Raw genomic sequence first — 10,680 nt, 5'->3', positions numbered from 1 at the left:
AATATGTATATTATTATTTTGGTGTAAAATTATAGTATTTTATAATATTTTTTGCAAAATATTATTATCAGTATCGTACTATAACTATAATACGGTTGGCAACCAGCATGGATTTATTCACAGCTATAATTACAATACCAAAACAATAATAATATTATTATTCATTTAAATCAAAAGAGTTTAGGAACTTATATGATTTAGTTGAGTTCAGTTTGGTACCTACCTCGATCTTTGGGAATGCATAAATTATTTAATATTGATAATGATATCAAATAGGTAGGTAGGTTAAAATTCCTATGGTAGAAAAAGGTAGATTCTATTGCGGCCACGAAAAAAATACTTTGGAACGACGACCCTGCGACGATGAGTCGCATGTACAGGAAAATCTGATGCTAGGTAGGTATCATTCTACCGTGGTGAACTGGGTGGTAGGGTACGATAAAGTATTTCTGCAGTATAGGTAATTTGGCAGTTGTTTTTGAAAAAATGACTGCTAAATAACCTATCGCTAGAAAAATATCTAATCATATTAAAATAATTTACAGGCGACGATTATCACACGAGGAGACCTGTTTTATTTAATTTACTTTAATGTCATGACTTTTACAATTGAAATCAATTTATACTAGTGCGATTAAGAAATAAACGTAGTTTTTTGTTGTGACTATTTTGAATGTAGCATTTAGTGTTTTGCTATGATTGCAGCTAATAGTGTAAAAATATTAACTTTTTAACTTCAAAATTATAAGTGCCCGTAATAATTTTTCACATGTAAAATTTTATCGATTTTATTTAATTTCTAGATACCTAGTAGGTATAAAATACTGTTATATGTATTACGACATATTTAATGATATTTCATCACAATTTAGTTAAACAAGACTATTGCCAAATTACCTATCATGTTTATACTAGGTACATACATTTGCTATTTTTTTTCAGCATAACAATTTTTTTTGCCTAATTCTAATAAATGCTGAACTATTTGAAGAATGGTTGAGCTTTTTCATACCCAGTATCTCTCAGATGTCAGAAAGAAAAGTATTAAGTACTTCATGGATTCAGTGTTCGTTTTGCTATGTTCCTTATCATATATGCTGTCAAGACGAGTCCACAAAAGAAGATATTTTCATGTGTGATAAATGCAGTGGATTAATGAATTCGGATAATGATGAATAGTAGTTATAAACGAAATAATATTTTAAATATTTGTATACGTCTTGATTATAGTGCCAAATTACCTAACCCCGTTTGCTAAATTAAATATCCTATGGCCAAAATTACCATTGATGATACATTAATAAGTTTAATATAACGTTTAAACAAATAACTTTATCAATATTTTCTTATATTCATACATTTTTGACATTATAATCTTTATGTCATTCCTTAAAAAGAATAAAACTTTTTATTTTAAAGTGTTCATTTTTTACATTTACTCAAAATACTGCCAAATTACCTTACCACCCTATATTATAGTATATTAGTCTATGACCGGGTGTAAGCTCGTTGTGTGACCATGACCGGTAAATATATTGGCCGTAGTTCGACACAATGTCGGTGTTTCTACTCGTATCAAAAGGCGCCTAGATTCATGATGATTGGCCCAAGTAAAGTGAGGCTTACAAGAAGCTATTTAGTTCAATAATATAGTAAAACAATAGGTAGGTAGGTTCTATTGTTTCCGTACGTTCAGGGATAGGCTTCATTTCTTTTACAAAATAATACACGGTACCTACCTACTTTGGTACCTACCAATAAATCATTACGATGAAATAAGGTACCTATCCAATCATTGTTATTTTTATGAAATAGTGTAGGTACCTACGGGATGGAATTATTTTTTTTGCGTGGAGCCAGAATTTGAAGACTCACTGTTAAATTCATTTTGACAAGCTTTTTTCTCGATAGCCTACCTAAATGATACGGTGAAATGTAAAAAAATCATAGCACGATTTTAATATAAATTGGTTACAGGTATTATATTTTTAGGTCAATATAAAAAAGATGACATAAAAAAATAATAAAATTCATGTATCCACATTAATTTATGGGGTGACAATGTTGCTACTTTTTATGTGCCATATGTTTAGTAAATTTCTACCATACCGACAAATTGACAACTGAGAAAGAAATAGTCTTTTGTGTTCCCTGTTCTGTTCGTCAGCCATATTTGTTATTGTCGTCGTCGTCGGTGGGGGAGTTCACATTCACGGGCACGAAAGCAGATAGGACTAGGAGAGGCGAGTTCTTGCACTGAGTGAAACTTGGCGAAACTGTTGAAAGATCGTTTTTGTTCTGTTACCCGGATGAGATTTGAGAGGCAAGATGCAGTTAAATTCGCGTTTCCTTCAACCCAATTGAGTGTCACGGAGGTAAAGTCGATAGGGCAAATTCTGTGACCGATAGTGACCCTGTATCCCTTTTAAACTGTCCGAAAGTGGCGGGCGCTGTACGGAATAATGACAGGGCCGGGAGAGGAGCCGCACAGGCCAATGTGGAAGATGCGCTGCACGATTGGGAAGAGGTCGAAGGCGATCCCTCCAGTTTCGACGACTCGGACCGATTCGAAGAGGACTCTTTGTGCAGCTGGAGCTCGGAGCCGGAGAGCCTCTCCAACAATTGGAGGGGCTGGAAGAGACCTCCGCCCCCTCCGGGATCGTTCGGGGTCGGAAATTCAAAGAAGTCTTCGGAAGGTAACTTTCTTTCTTTGTCTGATCGTGACATTTGTATTTTTGCACGACACTTCATTCATACTTTCGATAGTGATCAGTTGGACGTTTTTGATTTAAAGTATGACAAAACAGCGTCTCATTTGGTTTTATATCGGATAACATCGATTTTCGTTAAGAAAGTTTTCATAATAAAACAATCCTTTGTTCTTGTTTTTTGTTTCAATGGGTGAATGTACTTCAGGTAGTTCGTTATGTAGGTACCTACTCGAATAAGCAGGTGCCAGGCTTGTGGTTTCACATTATTTGTTGCTTTTCGTTTGTCCACGGTACCTACATTTGATCACACAGTCCTTGATTTTAAGAGATTTGGTGTTATTAATTACATAATATTTTGTCAAACAAGACAATAATATTGCTTTGTTTATTTTTTAAGGCAAAACAAAAATTTATCATCATAATGATATTGTTGGAACAATTCCTTTCTTTATATAATTTTAACATGCTTTGTAATTACTTAATTAAAAATATACGGATTCATCTTCTTAATAACTGACAGTTCATCATCAGCTGTGTCTAAAGTCAGGTTCAGATTATACCTACTAGTATTTTAGTTGAATGGCGAGTTATTTACTTACCACTAAAGTGTCTGAACACAGTACATTTGTGACTGGCAGTCAAGATGTTCATTTTGTGTACAACGTAAAGTAAAAATAAATAAATTAGAAGAAATAGAGGAAGAAATTAGCGAGAGAAAAGAAAATGGATCAATAGCTATGTCTATATTTGATCACTTCATCTTCCACTTCACTTCAACTATTTAATTCTGATTTTAACACTGATAAGTTTTGCACAATACCTATGCTTTATATTGAATATGTGGACGCACTGTCTCATAACATAAAACTTGGGATGTCACCATCTTTTTCTAAGGTGATTTAGTATGGAGATCTAAAAAATATAGTGTTTCTGAAAAAGATTGAGGATAAGTATTGTTCTAATCCAGTGATACCCCCTATATCAGTAGGGCCTATTTGTTCACACAGGGTATAAATGTCGTGGATGATGATTATTCTCTCCCGAGTTTAGGGCTATTATTTTTAATATCCATATATAACGTCACACTCTAAGGGGGGGGGGGGGGGGGAAAGGTATGATTTTGCTATGTTTAAATTTCGCACCGTGAGTGTAAAACCAAGGCAGGCAGTTTCTAAAAAGAAAACCATAATATTTGGTTTATATCTACATTATATTGCATGTTCTTTCAGTTACTTCACTTTTACATTAGCAAGTTCACGACTTTTGCTGTTGTTTTGCATTTAATATCGAAATTGAAAAATTTGCAGATGCCTTGGTTTTACACTCACGGTGCGATTTGATCAATTTGATCATTTCATCTTCCACTTCACTTCAACTTATTCTGGTTTTAACAGAGTAGTTTTGCGCATGCTTTAGGTTGAATCTGTGGAATGCACTTCGTCAACTATCTACACTACAGTACGTAAAAGTAGACAGATAGATCTATAAAATGGTGAAATTGATTGGTTCAATTTGATTTTTTGACATCAATAGAAAAACAAAAAAATTAAAAATACGAGGGTGGGTCAATAATTCCTTAGAAAAAAGCATTAAAACAGTTTTTATTTTTGTATTTTTTTTTTATTTCTCAACATAATCTCCTTGGAGCTCAATACACTTGGTTAGACGTTTCTCAATTTTTTATCGCCATTTTTTTAAGTTTGGGAAAAGGAAAAAGTCACTGGGGGCTAAATCTGGCGAATACGGTGGGTGGTCGACCAATTCGAACTTAAATTCTTCAATTTTAGCCATTGATCGTAAACATGTGTGAACACGGGCATTGTCCTGGTGAAAGAGGATTTTTTTCCTGTTTAAATGAGGCCGTTTTTCTTCAATTTCGTTTTTTAGCTGGTCCAATAAAGATGCATAATAATCCCCTGTTATTGTTTTTCCTTTTTTCAAATAGTCAACGAAAATAATTCCACGTGCATCCCAAAATACAGTAGCCATAACCTTACCAGCTGATTTTACGGTTTTCGCCTTCTTTGGACATGGTTCGCCTTTCGCAATCCACTGCTTTGACTGTTCTTTCGTCTCGGGAGTATAGTGGTGTATCCATGTTTCATCTACAGTCACAAAGCGACGAAAAAATTCATCCGGATTGCGTTGCATGAGCGACAACAGGGCTTTAGAGGCCACCACCCTATTGCGTTTATTGTCGACTGTGAGCAAACGCGGCACCCATCTTGCAGAAACTTTTTTCATGCCCAATTTGTCATGTAAAATAGAAATGACGCTACCTTTTGAGATCCCTGTAACCTCAATTATCTCACTCAACTTTAATCTTCGGTCACTTAACACCATATCGTGGATTTTATTGATCATTTCTGGTGTAGTCACCTCTACAGGACGTCCTGAGCGTGGTTCATCCTTTGTTGATGTACGACCATGTTTAAATTCATTTAACCAGTTATAAATAGTTGCAAGTGAAGGAGCAGATATGCCGTGAACTAAATCCAACTCATTTTTTATTTCCTTTGCTGTTAACCCTTTTATATTAAAATGTTTAATAACAGCTCTAAACTCAATTTTCTCCATTTTTGTAAACAAGCAAATTTTTTTTTAAATGTACGAAAATAAAAAACAACAACCCGACCAATCTGATTGAAACTTCGCAGCATACTGATTCGGTAGTGCCGCTGCATGAAAACAAACCGCTTACAGTACTAGTCGCGCCACCTGTCGGCTTTTCTAAGGACTTATTGACCCACCCTCGTAGTATCATGCTCTACATTGATATTAATGGCCCGGCCCTATCAGACCACATCCGCTCCGCATCACAGTCAGTTATAATCGGACGTATCACGGGACCGTACGTTTGGGTCTAAAGCATAATTTTTATTGCTGGTAATGTCCCAGGAGTAGTTATCCAAGAATGAGCCGCCATGCACTCAAATGTGCTTTGACTGAATATTCTTCTTTCTTCTTTTGACCATGTCCGATCCTAATAGAATCAATACGCCTCCACAGACTGGAGGTTTGCAGATTAACATATTTTTGTTTTTACGAGAAATGGATGTTAGCCACTTGTTCAACCTATTAGGTTCATAATCTGACTTCAAACACAAATACGTTAAATAGTTTTAAAATTTTTCACGGGAAGCAGTTTTGACATCTTTTTATAATGCTGATTTTAATTCAAATATGTAAAAATTATAGTACACAGAAAATTTTTCGTTTTGAATCCTTCAAAATTATAGTATAAGTAATACACTATTATACATTTTTCGCAGAATCGTTCGGTTGGCAACACTGACGTGTTGTTGAAAAGACGTCCATAGACGATAGACTCAACCGAAAAATTAGAACAAAATGGATTGACATGACTATTAAATGATTTTCTCTACTAAATATGTCTGTTCATAGATGTTTAGTTATTAAATTACTGGCTACTTGCCTAAATTCTAGCATAATCTCAGCCAGGCTTAAGGCTATACCTCAGTTGAGGCATGGTCTAAAAAGATCGTAGCTAGACGATGCGCGGATTGCGGGTCGCGGGTGCAACCGAAATATAATTTGTCATATAAATCTATGATGCGTCCATTTAATGTTGTTTATTGTTCTATTAGTAACAATAATAATATATTCATTGACATGTTTTCTTTTTAAAGTAAATGGGTAACGTTTTTAGTTATCTTTACACAATTTAAGAATTAATACCCCTGTCGCCATCACGAAACAAATTGACGTATTGACACCTCGACGTTTGCTCTCAAGACTGCCAGCGAGTCCAAAATTTCGTCGTGCCTATAGTTGAAAATTATTTGCCGTTTCACTTGCCTTAAGAATATCACTATCATTACATGACCAATATTTTATCATTGAATACACGAAACATTACATAAATGTCATCAAATTTGTCCCGTAATAATAACATAACTAACGAATGTAGGCACTTATTATACTTATTTATTTGTTATGACATTTATTGAGTCTGCACATAACCTATCTATTCTTACTTATCTAGAAACTGATAGAATATAATAATTATTGGAATAGCTGTAGATACCTATATACTGATTAGGAAAATCCTTGAATTGGAGTGAGAAGGGATTTGAGTCCACATCTACTGCAAACTGCAGATTTGCTAACTATTTATTTATTTAAATGCACAGGAGCATTCACGTATGAATCGAACTATAGATAAGAGGTGTATACAAATTCCATCGATAATGGAGACTATTATTATGTAATTTTAATTAGGTTATACTTAAATAGTGGAACACTTTATTCTTCAAATTATGCAGATTGCGATTTCTTCTACTTCGCACGAATTAGGTACACGGTAAATTTAATTATTGTTACCGTTATTATTTCCGACCGCTGTTACAGGAAGCCTATTGCATCGTTTTCTCTCACTCGACGTCGCTCTAACTATGATATATTTCCTGTCAAAACAATCGAACTTCACGCTTATGTGGTATGTTCATACTAGAATATCTTGGCAGAATCGAGTCAATATAATAATTAAATATTAAAAGCACATCTTTCACATCTTTGCATACAAAAAGTATGAATGCATTTATTATCTCAAAAACTTTGTCTATTGTAGAAAATATTCCATGACCCACTCATCATGCGGTGACCCAATTTGGGGTTGCAACCCTTTTCTTAAGAGCATACTTCAGTGAAACAGCAAATAATTTTCAACAATAGGTGGGATGTAACTTCGCACTTGTTGCCAATCGGAGAGCGATAGTCGAACTGTGAGCATGTCAATTTGTTTTGTGATGGCGTCGGAGGAATATATTCTTAAATCGTGTAAAGATGACTAAATGTTACGCATTTACTCGAAATGTCAATCAATATATTATTATTATTACTAATAAACATAACATTAAATGAACATAATATGTTGAATTTTTATGACAAATTTTGTTTGTTCGTCACACATCGTTTGCACAATCTGCGCGTCGCGTAGTCACGATCTTTTTAGACCATGCCTCAGCTGAAGTATAGCCTTAAGAACAGCTGATGTACGATTCATATTATGCATTTCAATGCATTATTTAGAGATTTTATAGTGAGGCGAAACAATGAACCATATTAACTTCCCAATATTTCTAATATTTTATTCTCTTTAAAGATTTGATTGTAAAGTAACATGGCAACGAATGTTCTGGAATTCCTTCTGAGAGGGTCATTTCTTTCTCAAATGTATTGATCTTCTTAAAAAGGGTTAAAATATTTTTAGCTTCTTTAATAAATGGACATTATGAAATTATTTTCGGTAATGTCTGCATCCAAAGCACAAGGGCTCCCAACCCTTGAGACGTGACCCCCGGGGGGCAGAAGGTATTTTCCAGGGGGTTGCTAATTACTAAATAGTAAATTGACAAAATATTGGATATTACACAGAATTAAGCATTAAAATACATTTTGATTGGTGTCTTTATGTTTGAATAACAGACTGTCAAAAATGGACGTGTTGTTTGAAATGAATTACATTTATTTTATTTATTTAGTGTTAAATGCATGCAAGTCAGCATTCGATTGATTTGATTGACTGAAATCAGATAATTCGGCTTCACCAACAAAAACAGTCAGTTACCGGTGGACTGGATAAAAATTTGTCTTCTATCAAATATCAGATATCAAAAGTGTAATACATATTGGACAGTAACAGAGACTGGTACAGTGTAACCAAATTCAATGTTTGCTAATTTGAAATTTTAATGATGATATCCACATGTAAAATTTATAATGATTATTTTTATGTGGTGTGCGAGGGGGGTTGTAACACAGGTTACTTGCCTAATGTAAAAGGGGGTCGCAAATTGTCAAAAAGGTTGGAAACCTTTGCTATAGATATCACAAGAAATGGTCTGCTGATTGAATATGAAACTAAAATTACCATTAATTCTGATTTGTCTCATAAGCTGACGATTATAATTAAACTTCATCAATTATTAAATTAATACCACAACAAAATTGATTAACTTCTATTATGATAAAAGATTCAAAACGTGATGGTAAACATTATGTGACAACTTTCTTCAGATTATGTGTAACATAAATTTACTGTCCAAATTAAGCCAAATGTTGTCCCAATTAAGCAATATTATTATTTCTTGGTTCGGTTTCCTTTCCTCGAGATTTGGCCCAAATAAGTGCCTACCCTAATTAACTAGTGGCCAAATTAAACAAAATCGTTTGTATTCCCAAATGCAATGTTTTTCGGTAGCACAACAGTCTGTCATGATCGTAACTTCCACATGTGTAGAATTGCTTGTGTGTTTAATGAGTGATGTATGCACATATAAAATGCACCCTCTTCATATTGAATATGACTGTGCTCACAGAGCAAAAATTGCGTAGAACATTTATGTGTGAAATGTCATGTCTAAATTCTAATTTATATTAACTAAACATTGTTTTCCTGTTGTATAACTGTTCCAGTATCTTGAACATGAGTGATGTGTTCAGTAGGAGACATATTAAAATGAGGCGTTGTCTTTGGTTTTGCGCAGAGAAGGGAGGAGGGGGCGTGCGGTCGCTGTCGGAGTTGTGCGCACGCTGCGTGGCATCTTACATCCCCTTTGAGCTGGTGGAGCAGGTGAGTCCGCCTGTCCCGGAGCAGCTGCAGCTGCGCATCGCCTTCTGGAGCTTTGCGGACAGCGAGGAGGACATCCGCCTCTATTCTTGCCTGGCCAACGGCTCCGCGGACGAGTTCCAGCGAGGGGAGAACCTCTTCAGGAACTGCGCCGTCAAAGATGCTCTGCAGATAGGTGAGCTCTACGTGATTTGAGTGCCACTCCAATCCAAATATGAAAATAACACTTTTTTACAAAATATGTTTTTACAAAGGAAAAATATTCTTTGAAAATACCACCCATCGTCAACGTATCATTGTTATATAGATGAGGGTTGCTTCTTTGTGCATCTTTCTTGTAATTTAATAGTTCAATTATGATTTTGTAAAAACCACTTTTCTTTTCAAATACTTGCTGTTGCATCCCTAGGGGTTGTAAAAGTTACCAGGAAACAAGCCAGTTAAATGGCTTGTAATTATAACAAAGGTTGTATGGAATTATTCACTCAATCCATCAGGTCCATGATCAGCATGCTAACCTAAATTTTATTCAGCTGCGTACATACTTTTTTGCTACCTGTATATTTAGGGAATGTTGTTTTTTTATACTACATGAAATGTATGATGTAATTTTTATAATCAATTGTATACAGGCTTCCACTTGTCAGCGAGTGTCGTGATGATGCCGGAGCCCCGCGAGGTGTTGAACGTGGCAGTGACATTCGACCGTCGCCGCATCTCCTCTTGCAACTGCACTTGTCTCTCCACCGCATACTGGTGTTCGCACGTCGTCGCCGTCTGTCTGCACCGCATTCATCTGGTATGTCACCTTCATGCTGTGAATCAAGAAGCGAATATCATTATAATTGAGTGATTGCAGTCGGCATAGCAAAGTCTACTACCCCTTCAAAGGAAAGCCAAACAATAGAGTGGTTGTGTCACTCCATGTACGATACGTAGCCATATAGAAACTATGTAGGCGTCAATATTGTCCACTTGACGACACAAAAAAATACTTATCTTGCTGCAATTCAAATTTAAATTATTTATCTATATTTCTAATGGATTTAAATTCAAATTCCATCAAGTACCGTTGATCGATAGTATTAATATTATTTATCTATACATAGCGAATATTACAAATTATAAATTTAAGACATCTACAACATGATCATAAAAAATATAGTGGTAGAATTTTTATTTTTATTTTTATATAGGTAATCACAACCAAGTTCACCGAGTGAGCAAATTCGATTCATTTTAGGTATTTATGTTCTCCTAAACTCACCTCACGTGAGTGGAGTATATCAATATCTTAAGCGAATTTGGTTGAACACTGTTAAATAGGTAAATAAAAATTGAATTGAATTAAAACCAAACGGTTTTCTCTGATTTTTT

At 34.9% G+C, this 10,680-nt stretch overlaps 1 protein-coding gene across 1 annotated transcript in view; it reads left to right on the top strand.

Moving 5' to 3' along the window:
* The first annotated feature begins 2,357 nt into the window (after positions 1-2,357).
* Positions 2,358-10,680, top strand: part of Dora (zinc finger SWIM domain-containing dorado) — a 46,098-nt gene continuing 37,775 nt past the window's right edge. Inside the window, exons 1-3 of the mRNA XM_085953431.1 lie at positions 2,358-2,696; positions 9,221-9,478; positions 9,936-10,102. Coding sequence (XP_085809557.1) covers positions 9,962-10,102 — 141 coding nt within the window. The 5' untranslated portion in view covers positions 2,358-2,696; positions 9,221-9,478; positions 9,936-9,961. The remainder of the gene's footprint in view (positions 2,697-9,220; positions 9,479-9,935; positions 10,103-10,680) is intronic.

The sequence above is a fragment of the Rhyacophila brunnea genome, unplaced genomic scaffold (genome assembly GCF_057557595.1).
Source record: "Rhyacophila brunnea isolate RB1 unplaced genomic scaffold, BYU_Rbru_1.0 scaffold_10, whole genome shotgun sequence".
Lineage (NCBI taxonomy): Eukaryota > Metazoa > Arthropoda > Insecta > Trichoptera > Rhyacophilidae > Rhyacophila > Rhyacophila brunnea.
Note: the sequence above shows the minus strand (reverse complement) of the source record. Positions and strands in the feature narration are given on the sequence as shown.